At 44.1% G+C, this 19,167-nt stretch overlaps 1 protein-coding gene across 2 annotated transcripts; it reads right to left on the reverse strand.

Moving 5' to 3' along the window:
* Nucleotides 1–2,022: 2,022 nt before the first annotated feature.
* Nucleotides 2,023–15,582, reverse strand: tmem74b (transmembrane protein 74B). Of its 2 annotated transcripts, none has more exons than XM_076745579.1 (3): nt 15,467–15,582; nt 13,374–13,658; nt 2,023–12,149 (listed from the first exon to the last, which is right to left on the reverse strand). In XM_076745579.1, exons 2-3 carry the CDS (start codon nt 13,605–13,607, stop codon nt 11,514–11,516), a joined length of 870 nt encoding a protein of 289 aa, XP_076601694.1. In that variant the 5' UTR covers nt 13,608–13,658; nt 15,467–15,582; the 3' UTR covers nt 2,023–11,513. The 2 variants fall into 2 exon arrangements, with proteins under 2 accessions (XP_076601694.1, XP_076601701.1); XM_076745586.1 differs by lacking the exon at nt 15,467–15,582 and adding an exon at nt 14,327–14,377.
* Between the last annotated feature and the right edge of the window lie 3,585 nt (nt 15,583–19,167).

A 19,167-nucleotide genomic window follows, 5' to 3' on the forward strand; every position in this document is an offset into this window, starting at 1 on the left:
TTTTATATATCTGGGCCAGCAGGATATGTTGGTTTGTGTTGCTCAGGTCTCCTCTATGGTTGCTGGAACATTAGTCATTAGTGATTTTTGTGGTTCAAGTAAGTTCAGTTAACCAAATTTCAGTCCTCTCGGTTATTTAGAGAAGAAAAACGAGACAGAGGAATATGGAGAACACAGAACACATCTGGCTCGTATATTGAATAAAACTAAAGTAAAATGAAGTAAAAAATACAAACATTTAAGTAAAAACTGAGGGAAAAATCCTTCAGTTTATGGAGTTTTAGGTGGTCGGGTCCAGGATCTGAGGCTGCAGAGTGAGTGACATCTTTTAAATCACTTCTCAAAACTTTATGAACGCTACGGCACACTGGTTTATTTCCAGTATATCTTAACTGTTCAGTTTGTATTTTTCTTAATTCTCTGATTTGATGAACTGGACTAACCCAGTAGCCCTGGTTCAGCCCTGTGAAGCACTTTGTATTGTTTAAATAAAGTTTTCTCTCTCAGTGGTTGGTGTACAGAGACTCTGCTGATGCTGTGGTGTTGCTGGGTGTCCGCACTGCTAACTGTGCTAACTAGCTAACGGCAGCTAGTAGCGTCACTCTGAAGACATGCTGCCACCTGTTTGTTTGGCATGACCTTCGACAGGTGACCGGTTCTTACGCAGAGTACCTTTAAGGAGTTCAGTGACTGATAGAGAACCAAATAAAGAAAAAACAAGGAAAAGAACAATTAAAGAAAAAGGGAGAAGTCCAAAACAAGACGACAGAGTGACGGAGAAGGACGAGACCAAAACCCAAAGAGGGAATAAAAGAAAGATGGACAGATGAATCTGACAGATGGACAGAGGGATACCTGTATTATCCTCCAGCTGTGTGTGTGTGTGTGTGTGTTTGTTAAGCCCAACTGGATTATTGTTGTCCTCAAACACACTTTAATGTTATTATGGAAAAGAGAAACTAACTCACGCACACACACACGAAAACAGTGTCACACATGTAGCATTGTGGTCATTTTACAGCAGCCACCCACACAAACACACACACACACACACACAGTCACAGTAAAGATGATAGAGCATCAGATAATAAATGTCTCGTCGGCTCTCTGCAGAGACGTTCACCTTTGAGACACATCTGTACTGCAGCGGTGACACGGAGACGCTGGAGATGAATTACAGGAAGTCTGTCCACAGTGACATCACCAGCACTCCTCAGGGTGGTCACCTCAGGATGAACCATAATATCTTTAAAGACCCTCAGACCTCCATCGAGCGCCATCATCAGGTCAAACGTGTACAATTTGTCCACTTCTTTGGTTTACGGTCAAATGCTCTAAAACTAACAACGTTCCCATCAGGCTCAGCTGTGCTTCGTGTTTAGTGAAGATTAGCGAATGTTAGCATGCTAACTAAACATTATATCTGCTAAAAATCAGCATGTTAGCATTAGCATTACCATTGTCATTAGCCATGTTTTATGGACGCACCTAATTCACATTTTCTATGTTTTTTTTTTTTTTTTTTTTTTGGGGGGGGGGGGGTCAGTATTTCACTTATATTCACTTGACAATAAATGGAAACAGGGCTGTTGTGTACATGTTAGCATGCTGCTGTTAGCATTTAGTTCAAAGCACTGCAGTGAGGCTGCACAGAGATGCTAGCATGACTGCAGTCATGTTGAACACCGGGTGTGTCTTCAGTGCCATGACAGAGGAGCGAAGCTGGAAAACAGAAACATGGAGTCAGTTCACTTACAGGTGAATCCACAGAGGAGATACAGTCACATGCGAGCAGGCAGCAGGTGAAACACAGCAGGAAACCTCACTGATGGAGCTCCTGGACCCCTCCTGACCGGATGGTACCACCAGCCGCCGGCCTGCCCTGCTACCTGACCTCAGGTGCAGATCCAGATGTTTTCTCACCTGTCAATCTGCTTAAATGAAAATGAGGTTCAGCTGAGTTTGAACAGAGCGAAACAACCAGGGAGCAGTCAGACACGCGGTCAGCACACGGGATTAAAAACAACAGCAAAACAGAAAGTTTATTGGTCACGTTAACAAATCATACTTAAAAATCAGCATGGTCGTTACAGACAGCTCACAGCTCGTCAGTATGTACAGGAACAAGGCATCAGACCTTTACAGCGTCACACACTAATAACATGCAGATTCACTGGCCTCCTGAAGCACACGAAGCAGCGCTTTTTCAGCTGAGAGGGACCACGGAGAGCAGCTGGGCCCGTTTATCCAAACGAAGACATATTTATTCTTATGAGAATATGGTGAGAATACATTTCAGTTCAGTTACAGAACACTTAAAAGTCCAAACGTCCTTTTTTCCCTTTGATTTCAGATTAGATGGTTTTTAAGAGGAATGTCTGAAGAGGAGCGGGATTTTAAAAACATCATAAAATGGTGATGAATAATCATCACAAATATCCAATTATGATATGTATGATTTTAACAACATACTGCAGTTACTGTACTGTTTTTAAACGCAGAAGCTTCAAAGTCCAATTGTTTTGTTCTCATATGAAAGTGCTGCTTCACACCGAACCAGGTCAGCTGAAATCCAGTGGACGGTCTGAACAGACGGGACTTCTGAATCAAACGTTTCAGGCTCATTTCACCAATTTTCTTTTCAGGACTGTTGACAGATGGGTTTTATATTGTATTTCAGCCCAAATGTGAAGAGAAAATGGCACAAAAAAGCAAACAAGCTGCTCGAGTTTCCCTCATAGTAATCAACAACATCAATAGTCGATACTCAGTCAAATTATGATATTTATATTATGCTTCATAACATCGTAGAGACCCTGGTTTTCACTCAGATTAAAGGGATAATATCACAATGGTCATTGTACGTTACATAAAATAACTGCAGATGCTAATTCTGTTTTCTCTGCTACTGAGTGGAAATCAGTTTCCTTATAGCAACTCTGTGACCTATAAACATTTCCACCTGCTGACAGTCTAACTAATGTAGACACACACTTGAAAATACACGATATATCCCTTTAATTCACCCTTTTTTCTGTGCTAAATATTACTTTCATTGTCATATATTGATTGCAAAAGATTCACATCTTCGATTCACAAACAGACACACGACTTCTTTCTGAGGCCACAAAGTATTTTTTTCATTCTTTTCATACATTTCATAGACTTTAAAAACATCCATCGTTTCAGGTTTCTGGTTTCTTAAAGCGATATTTCACCTGGATGGAAGCGTTTTATTCTGCATTTGAAGTCAGAAACGGTCAGCCGCTGACACAGACCGCCCCGAGGCATCTGTCACTTTCTTCTTCCTGCTTTTATTTTGAAGGCGAAAAATGTGACAGTGCTGCCAACTCATGACTTTGGGCAATGTGACCTCAAACAGGACATTTGTGGTTAAAGGTCTTAATATTGACTTGTTTATTAAAACAGGAGCAGATGAGACTGCACGGCCCGCTGGGATCAGTAAATATTAACAAGTTAAAGGGGCAATAAGTGACCACAGTACAGAATTAATGAACAGTGCAGCCTGGCCTGAATCAGACAAGCCACACTGGTGATGATTACTGGTTTAAGGTTGAATGCTGGGAGTTCATATTCTGGTATTTCCTGGAAAAGCAGTTTATGAACTTTAGCATAAAGGCAGAACTGGTTTGGAGACATCTGTACTTCTGAAGGTGTTGTTGTTGTTTAATACTGGGGACCAGTAGAGGTCCATGAAGGTCTCAGATTACTTGTTGCCCCTTTAAATCGACAGATTAAAGAGCCTGATGTATCAGCTGTGTGAATATCAGAAATGTTCCTCCTGAGTGAAATATCGCTTCATCCCGTTAAATATACATCTCTCCGCTGTGTTTGTCAAAGACAGGATAAAAACAAGGAGCAGGAATGTTTGTACAGTGGTGTTTCCAAGGCGGCTGCACTGAGATCATGTGACTGTTGACACCAAACTGTTTCACGTGTGAACCGCGTGACCGACAGGTATTGTGACATATTGCGTGACACTGCTGCGATGGCGCCACCTCCTGCGTTCCAGCATTAATTTGTACATTCATTGAGTCTCTGAGTGAAATGCTACTGCTGTGTGTTACATTTGTGCATATTATTTCTGTACATAAAGGGAAGCATCCAGCTCCAGCCTGCGAGGAGGACGGACCTTTGAGTCTGGCTCTTTTCGGTGGGCGGTTTGTTTAAGCTGAGAAAAACTGGAGGCTTTGAGGTGTAAACAGCTGCGTGCGTGAGGTTGTGTATTTACCTGGAGCTTGTTTTCACAGCGCCGGCAACCTTCTCTGGTCATTTCCTGCAGCAGCGTGATGTGTAGTGATTAATGAGGCTGAACTCTGGGTCGAGACCCTGCACACTGCTGAAGTGTCCTTGAGTAAAGTACTGAATCGTAAGCAGCCGCAGGAACACGGCTCTGCAGCCTTCGACCTCTGACCCCTCGCTGTGGGGAACGTTTGTGCAGAGGACACTCATTACTGGAGCGACTGCGCGTGAAGCAAGGACACAGCGTGAGGTGAACGGGACAGGTGCATGCAGGTGTTCTGGAAACGACAGGAAGTTAGTCATTGTGTCCGGCTGCTGATTTGGCTGCTTATCAGCACCGACAGCAGTTGCAGCAGCGACTGTGGCTGCGACACACGGAGACTTGGTGCACATATTTTTAGATTCTATGCGACTTACACTTTCCAGGGACTCATTACCGCAAATTCACTTAGAAAAAGATGCTTCTCATAACTCCAGACCGCCTGAGAATCCTCATATTTCATTGCTTCAGAATCAAAGTATTTCAGTCACACTTGTCCGTACGTCCATGTGCACACTGCTAACAGCAGCTGCTAACAGCTAATTTGGCACATCTTTATTGGTGCCAATTAGCCAAAAGAGGCTAAGAGGGAAAAAAAATCAAGCCGTATCCACAGTAATCACTGAATCTGTGGTGACATGTAAATATGTGTCATAGTTACACTATAAATATACGTTTTCAGTCTCAGAATGTTCTATAAACACGTCTCTTATATTCCTGGAGCTCAGTTCAGTCCATTCAGATTCGTATATACATCACTCACGCTAACTTATTTACATGTTAACAAGTGCAGAACATGAGTGGACTCTCACGTCTCCTCTCCATACAGAGCTGACTCATACGCTGAGGTTTTGTTCTTGAGCACAGCGGGGCTGCCTGTCTGCTTTGTCCTCATTATTTCCGGCATTAAGTTCTGACTGCTCAGCTGAACGTTGCTCTGCTGTGAATTAAAGCTTTGATTTTTGGAAAACTTCCACCAATACAAGATTTGTGCTAAAATGTCTGATTTATTCCCACAACGGCTCCTCGGGTTTATAGATTTCCCTCATCGGGGTGACGATCAGAGGTTTTTTCTAACGTCGTCTCCTCTGTAGCGTCCTCACAAGGACTTTCCATGACATCTGAGAAGTGCTCCACCATCAGTCCTTGACATAAATAGACTCTTTCTATGGTAACAGAGTCATCGCGCTGCCGGCAGAATAAAGATTGATTTTCTCTGTCTTTGGCCAAGGTGCTCGTGTTTGCTCTTGACATTCAAAGACGTCACAGAGGAACAGAAACATGGCTGGAAATAAAACTGTGAAAAATCTGATTTTGAGGGTGAAGATTTTCTTTGCAGTGTGTTGCTAACTAGCATAAATCACTGCAGTTAAACAGCAAAGATGTTTAATGTCTTTCTTCCCCTCATGTAAAGCATATGAGCTGCCTTTGTGTTTAAAATAAGCCACAGAATAAAATGGTTTAAATCTAAATAAAAATGACTCAGACAAGTGACTGACCTGCCTCTTGATATTCATCTAAATAAATATAGCATATACTGGACATTCCTGAAGGAGTACAGATCAGTTATTGCACATCAGAATAAATATCATCTTTTCTATTTCACTTATTGTTCTTCTCGTTAAAACCTGGCTCCTACATTACCCACAGTGCAACTCAACCCCCGGCGGTCAGAGATTCTGGGACCTTTATGAACACGTCCTGGGCGTGCTAAGCTAGTAGCAGCTAATGCAGCCTGGAGCCTGCAGCCTGCAGCACAGGTGAGCAGCGGTCTGCAGAGGTCTGGTAAACACGTCCTTTGAACTCCACACCGACAGACTGTTTCAGTTTCAACTTAAAGTCTTCAGATAGCCTGACGCTCCAGATGGTCTGCTGCACACAACCATCTGGGAAGTCGTCCTTGGAAACAGTTTGGAAAAGGGATTGGATGAACCATCTGTCTATCACTGTCCACCACGGGCTACCATCAACCAATCGGATCGACACGCCACGTGGTGCAGTAGGACTCATGAAAAGATCTTCACTCCATGGAGAAAAGCCTCCGTGCTGTTCTTTGCTCCTCTTTCAATGAAGAAATGTAACAGCAGCGTCTTCTCTGACCTCTTCAGGACACGTCATTGCTGTTTTTGTACAAAAACATCGCCCGCCTGTAGCAGAGTAGTTCCTCAGAGGATGCTGCAGTTTAGCCACAAATGCATAACTTCAAGCCTGCTAAGATGGATTCTCGTGAATCCGCTTCAGACCCAACCGACACTGACTCAAGTGACAGCACTCGAGGACATTCAGCAGACTTCAGACAGCTCCCTCTGGAGACACTAAAGGCTTAATTTAAGGCTTATATTGGCCTGTACAGGCAGTGCAGAGTTCTTCCACAAAAGCAATCTGCAGCCCTTCTGTCTGCTTCCTCCTGACCTGATTCCATCTGCCCCTGCGTGTAATTAAACTCACTCCAAAACCCTTTCAAACCTCTTTCCTTCCAGCTCTCTGCGTCCAACCTGTGTGAAGCCAACCAGCAACAACAATCATTCCCTCTATCATCTCGTGCTTCTGCCGCTGCGTTGTTTCCCCCACTAATGAGGACCTAATCTCTGCCTCTCTCCACAAGCGGCGGCGTCAGATTGCTTTTTCATGCTTGTTAAAACCTCGAGCCCGGCTGTTTATTCTCCTCTTTTTGATTCTGGTGAACCTGAATGTGTCGCTGAAAATATTTAGCTTAATGCAGAGTCATTCCCCGTCTTCCCCCGCGAGCTGAAAACCCATCTCTTCAAGAATCACCTCACGTCATCCAGCATCTCCGCTGCATCCTATCAGCTCTCCCACATCCTTTTATCTCCCTCGCTCACACCGAAATCTCTCACTTCTTATTTCTGTTTCTTTTTCCGAACAAGGCTTCAATCACACTGAAATCACAGACACTGTTCGACCTTTGGACGCTTCAAACTGCTGATGCACAAATTGAAGCAAATCCTCCTGCAGGGCTCGTGATACAACACTCTGCATATATCCTCTTAAAACTGAACGCGTACAAACATGGAGCAGCACTTCCATACAGATGTTTCTGTGCTTTGTACTACTGCTGCTGCTCAGCATAAAAGACATGAATAAAAACATGGACGCAGCACTCGCAGGTCCTTAAAGTCTTATTTGGATTCACTGCTCGTTCATGTCGGTTCGGATTTGCTGAGTCAGAAAATCCACATTTGTGTAAAGTGGAGTAAACCTGGATGGAGGTGCGGTGGAGCAACAACCAGCAAACATCTGGCAGGTCTGTGAACCTTGTGGCTCTATAATAACATCATGTGACTTCCTGCGTTGCACCTGATGGACGGGAGGCCGCGAGAGGGCAGACTGCAGACTTCCTGCCTGCAGCTGTGAGCATTAAGGTCCAAACAGGACCCCGAACATCAGCCCGATGAGGCCCGACAGTCTTTTCTTTGCTCAAGGACACCTCGGCAGAGACAGACCGAAGCAGGGACTGAACGTGTCCACTAACAGAACAGTCTTTAAAAAAGTCACCGCTGCACCAGAGATTATAGAACTGATCAATCTGGATTTCTTTACACTTTCTAAATATCTTAACAGGCACGTCTGTTGTCACGTGTTTTTAATGTAATCTGAGGAACTTAATTCACAAAGAAATAATTTCTTAATTTCTTGCAGAATGTTTTAGGCTGTTCTCGCATTCTTCTTCAAATCATCAATTTCCATTTTTTTTATCGACTAGAAATCGAGTAGAGTTTCAACGATGGGTCAATTTATTAATTAGTCGATCGACAGAAAAATTATCTGCAACTATTAAGTATTTATTTGTGTCATTTCTTTAAGCAAAAAAAGCCAAAAATTCACCAGCTCCTGCAACTTAAATGGGGATAATTGCTGATTTTCTCTGTTTTGGACTGTTGGTCTGACAAAACAAGCAATTTAACTACACTGACTTGAGCTTTGGGAAAGATTTAACTATTTTCTGGCAAATTATGGATCAAACAATTAATCTGAAATGGGAAAAAAAATCAGTTTCAGCCCTAGATTAAACAATAATGGAAATAATTGTTAGCTGCAGCCCTTAGATCTATTTGTTATTGAAAAGACCAGCGTGTAGGATTTAGCGCCATCTAGTGGTGAGGCTGTTCCTACAACCAGCGTTTGGTTTGTCCGTTCTGGGCTCCTGTAGAAACATGAAGAAGAGGACCTGCTCCCTCTGCAGACATAAAGACTCATTCTAAGGTAACGAGAAACATAATTATTCTTATTTTTATTTCATTTCTGCCAACAGATCCACCTAACTCTCACGCACTGGTCCTTTAATTAATCTAAAGGTTCAGTACTGAAGCACAGCTGTTGATCATGGGCTCAGCTTCTCCGATCAGTTGGGTTTTCTTTGTTTTGATCACACGGTCGTTGAGAAGCCACTTTGTTTATTATGCTGCCAACAAAAAGAAAGAAATTGGTCCGATTGTGACGAGTTTTTCCAATTTTGCATACCTGTGTTGCGTATTTGGTTTCTGAGCCTTAGCTTCTGCTGGTCCTCTACATCCGACATGTCTATGTGTAGTATTTACAGAGTATTTTTACTGTAAAATAAAAGTGTGGTACATATTTTAATAGACAGCTTCAGAGTAGTATGTCAGTTTGTATGGATATTCATTTGACTCGAGACGTCCTCACAAGTACAGAGCTGCAGAGAACACCTGACTTATGAGGACAATTTATATTTTGATGTGCGTGTGTGTGTGTGTGTGTGTGTGGCTACATTACCCTTGGCTAATCGCCTCACTACACAGACCTTAATACATTAGCATAATAATATTTGCGTATACACAATTTACAGTGTCTGTGTTTACTCATTAAGGCATATTGTATCCTTACATGACATAAATAACATCTGTTTACATATAATACAAATGAGTAGGCGCTGTGTCATTAAAGGTTCGCTCCAGTCCAAACCAGCTTCTTCTCCACAATAAAAGCTGCAGTCAGATAGAAAAAGACTCAGAAGACACCTTGATGTTTGTTTTTCTCAGCTGAATTTGCTGTCAAGCGCAGTTCTGAATAATTATTATTATTATTATTATTATTATTATTTGCTCATTTTAACTTTAAATTCAATGAAACCAGAAAGTCACTGTAGCTGGAATTGTGAGGTTTTCTTATCGCAGCTACGACTAGCATGTAGCACTGGCTAGTTTTATTGTCCACTAAACATTCAGGACGTTTAAATGTCAGATAAACGTCATTCATACTGATTCAAAAGCAGCCGCTGATCGTGGATATTCACCTGCAGCCAGGTAGAAAAACTCCTCTGAGGCTGTGGAAAGTGATGCTAGCACAAAATGCTGATTAGTAAACATGAGGCAACAGTTTTGGATGATGAGACGTTGGATATGTGTGTCGTTGTTACGGGTTCATTGAAAGCAACATTTCACATTCAGCCACCAGCAGTGAAGACGCTGAATAACTCTGTCAGGTTAGAATTTCACACCTTCACTTCACAGATTTTCTTGTCTGGTTTTGTCACTTAAACATTTTCCAGTTGTCTGAGAATCGCCTTCAAACACATGTGCAACTAAATGACCCGACGCAGCTGCTGAGAAATGGATTTGGCCTTGTTGTTGAGACACTCCTGTGATGAAAACCGTTCGTTTCATCTCGTTTCCACTCTGATGAAAACAGAATCGATTTGCAACCAAGACGCAGCGACAAAATCTCTGTCAAGTCAGACGTGTTGGGGAGAAAAAACACAAAAGAACTTCAAGCAGAGGAAAGAAATGATTACTGACTAACAACATCAAATCAGGCGAGTGTAGAGGGGCTCTTGAACTGCTGCTGCAATGCTTTCTGGGTAATGTGCGTCAGCCTCTTAACAGTGACTCATATCACTTCTGCACCGCTCTCTTATTGTGTTTCCTTACAGTCTGTTTCACTGTGCACCTTTGTCCTTTGTGGTGAATTAGGGCCGATCACGCTGCCGCGCTCGTCAGGTGAAACAGATAAATATCTCAAACTGTAAAATGTTAAAGCTGCATTAAGCAATTTTTGACCACAAGGGGGAATAAAACTCCAAACATCGGCAGCTCCACGACGTTCTCTCTGGATTTGGTGACTTTTAAAACCTCTTTCGCAACGATTGTTCAAAGCAGAGCAACGAATGAAGCCATGTTTTGGGAAAAAAATAATGATATCGAGATTAAAGTGTTTTTCATTTGAATAATAGTTTTACTGTTAGGAACAGCCACAATACTTTTGAGAAAGGGGCATAATGTTTAGAAATTAAAGTCACAATTTCATGAAGAAAAGGCCACATTGAGAACCACATGAGAACCTCCAGTTTCTTCAGGGTTTGATGTTCTCAGTGGTTCTTTAACATGACAGGTCATTTTTTGCTTAATGCAGGTTTAAGGTGAACATCCTCTTTTGCCTTTTATTTCCTCTCCTGCTGAGGGTTCAGCTTTAGGATTATTGTCTGCTTTATCTTCTGCACTGCTGTCGTCCGTCATTGTATTAATGATGCTGGTGGTGGCTGTAAACGTCACACCAGAAATATTACTTTCAAAAATGTTGCCTCTGTTTATTTGTGTGAGAGCTAGCATCCCATTTTCCATAATACTTTATTCAGACAGTCCAGAAGGACATTTCCTATCCCATGCCAGTCACACTCACAGCTTTGGATGTCTGTGTTAAGGTGAGTCTTGATGTTTAAAATATGGCTGTTCAACATCTTCTGGTCACCTGATGGACGAGTATCAACACTGGACTTCATAAATAAAGTGTTCGTTTTGCTTTCTGCGGTGGCGACCAACCTCCAGGGCTGGCGGACACCATGTGCTTTCTTTTCTTTGAGAAAATCAGTCTCTGATCAACACACTAGAATTTATATTGGATCTGTAATCTTTGATATACAACCATTCATCTCCAAATGTGCTCGTTTCCACACCGGCATAGGCTTACCTCTCTTCTTCTACCGAGTCGAGCCCTCTTTAGCTGAGTAATACATCCCTTATGATTGGTTAGAATAAATATCCCATAAACTTGGATCGTGTCCATCCCAAAAACGCTGGGTTAAAGCTGGGTCGCTCCAGCAGAGAGCCTTGTGCTCAAGATGTGCTTCTCCCGTCAGCACAAATGGGTGACCTGCACCATTCTGCATCCCCATTTCGCAACTGCGCTCACTGAGAGGAAGGCAAAACAGTTGCAGAGTGACAGTAAAGACCGGCTAGTCGACTCCATGTGCGGCAGCTGAAGAAGAGGGGGAGTAGGCAGCCGGAGGAGGACGCCTGCTTGGTCCTGGTTCTGATTTGGAGTCCTGGCGTGGATCTGGCTGCGTATTACTCCGCGTGTCTGCATGTTCTACCAAAAACTCCTCACCTCCGTCCCCGCCTTCGCCTGCTCCCGCCTCTCCAGTCGCCAGCTGCTTCATCCTCAGGTTGATGGAGCCGTAAGTCCTCTTGGGTCGAACAAATGCGGCCCTGCGTCGGTACATCTCGCCCCGGCAGATGGACACCATGAGCAGCACAGACAGGAACATCCCCCCCAGGGTCAGCAGGCCCAGGCCCGCGATGATGCACTTATCCAGGTGGGAGCCCAGCTGAGCGTAGTACATCTCCAGCTTCTCCATCTGGCGGGCTGACACGGAGTCCGGGTTGACTTTGGCCTCTCGGGGGATGGTGTAGGCGATGACCACCAGGACGATTCCGCTCACCAGGAACACCAGAGCGAAGATGAAGCCGTAGTCCGCAGAGTGGTCGTCAGCGGGGCTGAACTCGGTGAAGTCCTGGCCGTCCTCCTGCCCTCCACCTCCTTCCTCTTCATCGTAGGGCTGCGGAGGGAGCTCCTGATGCAGCTGGTCGCCCTGAAAGAAGACTAAATGAGATCAGCATATGACCGAGAATAAACCCAAGCACAAACACACAAAGACGAGATGTGAAAGCTCAAGTCTTCTAGCGTCAGTCACATTTTAAATAATGTAAGTAAGCAAACATCTCAGTGAAGCGGCATCAGGCCAACAGTCTGGTCCACAGCAGCTGCCAAAGACACAAAACATGCAAACAGAAAAAAGGTTTGTTTGCAAATAGCATTTGTTAAGTGCCACAGAGTCATTTCAGAAAAATAAACCACAGCAGAACTAAATAGTAGACGTTATTCACAGCGAGAGCCTTTTCCAAAGGGTAACCTCTCATTGTGTACGCAGACTCCTCTCACGTCATGACTTCCCTGTGTAACCTTTCACGTGCTCCTCTTTGCTTGTAAATCACCACTTTGGTGGCGTAAAGACTTCAGTTCATTTGGGTCTCGAGAGCTTTTCGGTGACACATTAGTGTCACAATCTGCTTCTGTCCTGTTCATCTTGTCCATCGTGCCTTGTTTGTCTTTCTAGTGATGGCTTTGCATGTTTTATTGTATATTAACATGAACCGACAGTTAAATCAGCCCCTGAAACTAATTGAAACAGCACACAATATGCTCTGCAGCAACTCTTCAGGTAGAAAAATGTGATGTTTATATAGCGTAATGTGGCAAACTTTAATTGCTGTGAGCTTAACTCATTAAAACAGGCGATATTACGGCTCATAACAGTAATAATGCTAATTCATCACGAAACACTTATAAATGTCATTTATGAGCAATGGAGGCATTTTCCAGTGGTGAAGAAGTTCTCAGTTTAGCCGGAAGCTGATCAAAAACAGCTATTTTCAGTGTCCACGATACAAAACAATGTTTGAAATCCCAAACTGACTCCCACTGACTTCCACTTGTTTTCATATAGTTCCTGTGTTACGTAAAGAATTAGTTAGCGTTACGAGTCCAAATTGTGTTTTAGCCGGCTCATTTTTTAGGTCGCTAGCTACTAGCATTAGCATGCTAGTCCATCGAAGGTGCCCTGCCCCCCACCCCGTTCTTCTTCTTCTTCTTCTTCTTCTTCTTCTTCGTCGCTGGAACGGTACGTTAAGTCCGCGTAACTTAAAACGAGGCCACTTTCATTACAAATAACCAAATGGATGAAACAGACGAGGGGGCTGAACAAATTTCAGTGATGAAACAAAATCGGTCACCGCCGAATAAAGACTAAACTCACCTTGCCGTTGCCTGAAGTTGAGGGTTGACAACCTGCGGACACCGGCGCCTCCTGCTGCTGGTGCTCCTGCTCCTCGTCCTGCTGGTAGGAGGCGTTCTCGAAGCCCCGGCCGGCGCAGCACGCTGTGGCCGCTGTCCAGGGCGCTGAGGCCGCCGTCGGAGACTCGCCTCGCCGGCCTCCTCCGCCCCGCAGCTCACGGAGCTCTACGGCGTTGAAAGAGGACTCCATCGACATCTGTTCGATGTGCTCATGTCTTCACAATCCCGTCGCTCTGCATTATCCTCACTGAATAAAGAACAAGTAATGATTCAAGAGACGTTATTTACTTCAGGGACACGTAGTGATCAATACAGTGAGCTACAGTACGCTCACCTATTGTATGTCACATTTATGATATCACTCTTTAAATATTCATATCCTGGGACCTTAAGCGACACATCAGAGACCTGTGGCCTTGTGTCCACTGCAGCTGTACTGTTATCTATCTCTATCTTTTTGTTTCTGGATTATAAGAAGCTCTTTTATTGCAAATACTGTATTTGTATCTCTGATCAAGATTTAATACGCAAAACATAAGATCAGTCTGTAAAATATGCATTTTACCCAACATTAAAGTTCCCTCTTGGCAGCACTTAAAATGCTGCTACGCTGTTTAGAAGATTAGTCGTAATATTCTAATATTATAAATGTACCACTCTTAATGGAACCATTTTGCATAATGAGTATTTTTTTTGGATTCTTTACAAACATTTTTTTTATTATTGTGGTGGTACTCCCCCATTGGCATCACATCAATAAACCCATATTAAATTCATTAAATTCATGCTGCACCATCCAGTTTTTTAATCTACAGGCCTGGTTCAGATGACAGAACCAGCGATCCATCACACACACACACACACACACACACACACACACACACACACAAATCATCTGAATCACTGGCATCTCACCTTGGTAGTTATTTCCATTTTTTCGCCCCTCTTCACCATTATCACTGTCTCTTCCTGTGGAGCAGTGAAAATCACATCCTAAATCCTCTAGATCTCTCTCTGGAACACCCTCCACCCCTCTCTCTCTCTCTCTCTCTCTCTCTCTCTCACACACACACACACACACACACACACACACACACACACACACACACACACACACACACACACACTGCACACCTTACATGAGGATGTGAAAAGGGCAAGGTGCAGCATAAAAACAAAGGTGACAGAGAGCCAGATTCCCTCTCCAGCGGTTGATTTCCTGCACAGTTTTCTGTTAGTTTTATTCTTTTGCAGAGAATAAACTGACAGTCTGCGCGTGTTTCCACCTCGGAGCTCTGGGTGTGAACCTTATGCGCATTTCAGGCGCCTGTGCAGCTTCTGCTCAGCCTACATTTCAATCACAAGCCTGTGGGAACATTTCTGTGTGAATGTACCCTCTCCAGAATCATGCCATCAAGCCTGAGGTTTCTCCAACAAAATGTGTCCTGATCCTTTATTTTTCATTCATCCTCCCGGAAAACATCTCATTTTTGGTGTTTGCACAGATGGTTAATCTCCGGCGAGCTCCAGGCTGAAGTAGCCCACTGACACAGTTACTGTTCCCCGCACATGAAGCCCCGTGGCCCGCAGGGAGCGAGGCAGGGTGTCCGGCCGTCACCATCACCGTGACCTTGTGATGCGCCAAACTAACAAAAACCTGGACCACTACACTGTGCGTGTGTGTGTGTGTGCGCGCGCGTGTGTGTGTAGGGGAGATAACAGGATATCAGGAGGAGCCGGGACAGATAAGAACCACACCGACTGACATGTTATCCACGATCCCGACCTCAAGGCAGATAACACGGACTGACAGAGGAGGGAGAGTCCGAGTCAAAGGATGATCGTATTCAGACCGAAATTATGCAGCCGAGCAACACAAGTACCGATTCTCCGGAGAGAAACACCGGGGATGGATCCAGCATCCGAGCGGGCAGCATCCACCCCGCTCCCCGCTGAATCCGAATAAACAGCGCCGATAGCATCGATCATCTGCGGGTGCATCGATCAGAGGACGCAAAGGGGCGACCGGGGAGGCGATGAGAAGCGGGGTCTTACCTGGTTCTGATGCCGCGACCGGGCGGGAGTCAGACGGCCGTGGACATCCGGAGAGATGGATGCTGCTGGATCATGTGCGAGGAGGATGCAGAGAGACGGAGAGAGAGGACCGGGCTGAGACTGACCATGCGCAGAGGCAGCCAGAGGGTTTCTCTGAGGAGCGGGGAGAGAAGTATTCATCAATCCATAATCAATCAATCAGTCAGTCAGTCAGTCAGTAGCGCAATGTGTGCAAAGAGCGTGCAGCAACAATCAGCTGCGATCAATCAGGAGATTCAAGCTGCAACCACAACAGTGACATTTGGTGTCAAGTGCAAATACAATTATATTATTCAACATCATTATAATTTTATTGTAATCGCCTCTTAGAAGTAAAAAATAATAATAATAATTTTAATATACATTTCCTGATTTAGTCACTTTAAGCAGTATTTAGTTATAAACCAAAGATTTGGGCTTTTTTTTTTTTTTTTTTTTATAATAATAATGTTAATGTGGTCACCAAATCGACCACAGTTAATCACAGTTTGTGTTGAGACGCTTCAGTCCGGACCAAAGTGTTGTTGTCAGCTCACCTGGCTAAACAGGTGAGTTCAAGTCCATGTTCAAGTGCCTTCCTTCACGTGAGGATGAGCTCTGATCTGCTTCTTATTGACAGCAAAGATCATTAAAAAAAACAACAGTTTGATCCATCTTAAGTCACATAAAAGAAAAGGTTGGTTAACATGACGTGTGGCTGCATCTTCTTCTCTTCGAAGTTGAAATGTTCATCTTCCTTCAACTTGTTTCCACTCGGGAAACAGCTGTGATCAGGACAGTGGAAGCTCACATCAGACGAGGACTCAAACAACATCTGCTCACAGACTGAAGACATCTGTGTGACACGGAGACAAAGCCTCACATCAGGACAAACACGCGGACGAGTCCACTCAACGTGCTCATCAGTCTCAGAGACGGACCACTGGGCGGTGAGGACATCTGCTCCATCTCGGTCTGCAAAGAATCTCCTCAGAGAAACCTGGCCCGTTACCATGACAACACACATCTAGCAGCCATGAACAATTTTTAATAAAAGCGGGAATCACAACAGAACCAGTTCAATCTGTGACACTGAAAATCTTTTCATGTGAATAAACGCCTGCTCTCCGTCTTCGGCTGGTTTTTCCGGTCGGTCGCAGCTCGTCCATCTGCTGCTTCAAACACCGTGTCGGCCTTTTCCAGAGGAAACGTCCTCAGACTGTTAATCCTCTGCTGCTCGGGTTTATGAGTCTGTGTCATAAATACAATAAGAGATTTGAAAAATGTTCAATAGTCATAAAGAGAGAAAGTCTTGTGTGTTTAACAGAACCTGATACATCTTCTTCCTCTGAGCCACTGAGCTCCATTTTAATCCAAAAACTGTTAAAAACACACCAAAGAGCCACTGCTGACAGGTTCCTTCATTACAATGAACACACACACTGAGTTTTATTCTGACTTAGTCCCACACACACTGTCCTGCTGCCACAAACACTCACTATAGCACCATATGTGGATTAATCCGCCGCTGAAAATAGTCCCCAACAAATCAGTGATCAGTGAGACTTTCCCTAATATGAAATGAGCTGTTCAAACATCTTCAGTGGGAAGTCTAGATTTGTCTTTAGTGGCGAATGTTGCACATTTACGACATGTTTCATATGTTTGCAACATGCTAACGTTAGCTGTCACTATGTGTATAATTTATGTTAAATTTGATGTGAAGGTTTTTATCAGCGGATTATATTGATTATGACTATTAAAGAGTGCGACCATGAGCATGTCTACGGCCATGCTAGCAGCTCTGTGAGGCCGTGCTTACTGAAGGCACAGTGACGCTTTGAGCTAAATGCTAACAGCAGTATGCTAACATGCTTATATTTATCTGGTTCACCACCTTAGTTTAGCCTTTTAGCGTGCTCACACCCGCCTCTCTCCTTCCATGCTAAATACCAAAATAAATCTTGAAAAATGTCCCAAAATGTCATCCTCATGGCTCAATGAAAGTTTCATGGATTCATGCTGTTGGAACCTCAAACATCTTTGTCAAATTTCATGGAGACCCATCCACGTTGAGACATTAAGAGGAAAAGTCAGCAGATCGCCAAAGACTTTAGAAGAAGGGAGCTTTACCAGGTTTCATGGAGATCATCTCATATCTGTTGAGACGTTTCATCCCGGACCAAAGCGGTGAAGCGACTGATGGAAGCTGCCACGCAAAGCTGAAAAAGACCTTCAGTCGAAGTGTTGTATGTAATGTAAATAAACAGGGTTAGACTGACACCGGGACACGAGGACCGGCTGTTGGACATGTGATGGAAAAGAGGAAAGTCTCCTCAGGGAGTGTGGAGACAACAGGGCAGATTCAGAGCAAAAAGATGGTTAGAAACTCATCAATGAGTGTGATCAGAAAAGGCTCCTGGAGCACAGGAACCAGCTCAGACACCTTCTCTGGCTCCGTCTCCACCTCAGCGAAGGAAACACCGGCTGCCCTCGAGAAGTCATCCATGTAAAAGGCAGTCGCCCGTGAAATGTTGAATAATCTCATGTCACGGCGGCTGGCCTCGGTTTCTTTCCAGCCTCGGGCAGATTAGCGGCGCTCACCTTGCGGAGACATAAGGTCAGAGGAAGTGTGGCAGAATCACCGCACAGACAAACCACCGAGAGGCTTTTCACAGGCAGCTCCTCACAGAGGTGGCCTCAATACTTAGCCGGGCTAATTTTAGACCCGGCCATTGTGCTCAGTTTAACGGGATGGAGAAAGGATGTGGTATTCATGAGGATATGAAGCATTATGGGTTTCTTTTATTCCTCAGTTACCAAGAACCTGCTGCAGAGCCTCTCTCTCTTATTACATTCAAGGACTATTTGTCACATGTTCACAGGGACAAAGAAACAGTGAAATGCAAAGCGACAAGCGTCACAAGACTGTGCAGTATAAAAAGGACGGATTCTTTCCTCAAAGACGAGAACAAACAAAACACATCACACACATACGAAAACCATGCTGATTTAACACCAAGATCTGAAGTTCATGGTGGTGAAATACTGTAAGAGTGTTGAGTCTATAAACAGCAAAGTCCTGCTAAAGTTAATGAAACTGATCCTGGTGTGGCATCCTATTACACATGATAACTGACTTTATGTACATTTACAGAACTGTACATCACTACCTGCAACTGGTAGCTGAAGTCAGGCGGCTCTCAAGAAACTGACTGAACAAGACAAAATGGGGATTCCCTAAATGTCCAGAAGCCATATTTCTGTCATTTCTATTTGAAACACTGGACAGATGTGACTGTCTTCCTCGTACAGACCTGTTTCAAAAGGCCTCACGATCATCTGTCTCTTATTCATCATCAGCCGGGAAAACCGCCTCACACCTCCACGCTGCTGCGTTCCCGGGAGCATCATCTCATTACTTTCATTCAGTGAACCTGTTGAAAGAGGAGGTGTTGTCATGGTAACAAGCAGGTGGAGAACCGACGGGCACGCGACGCACCGGCATGCACACGGGAAACACCACAGTCATCATAGAAGTGGAGGCGAAGGCAGGAGCGCTCGTCACGTCACTGAATGCAGATCAATTAGACGAATCGAGGGCAAAATAAGAAGTTTGAGTCCAGAAATGAACCAAACTGTATGAAAAGAGTCACAATCAGAGCTGCTGAGGTCAGACCAGA

Source organism: Chaetodon auriga, chromosome 2 (assembly GCF_051107435.1).
Source record: "Chaetodon auriga isolate fChaAug3 chromosome 2, fChaAug3.hap1, whole genome shotgun sequence".
In the NCBI taxonomy this organism is placed as follows: domain Eukaryota; kingdom Metazoa; phylum Chordata; class Actinopteri; order Chaetodontiformes; family Chaetodontidae; genus Chaetodon; species Chaetodon auriga.

Coding starts and splice junctions, on each gene's coding strand:
- tmem74b (XM_076745579.1), bottom strand. CDS start 13,607: ATGTCGATGGAGTCCTCTTTCAACGCCGTAGAGCTCCGTGAGCTGCGG. Junction 12,150..13,373: donor CAACTTCAGGCAACGGCAAG/GTGAGTTTAGTC, acceptor GTCTTCTTTCAG/GGCGACCAGCTGCATCAGGA.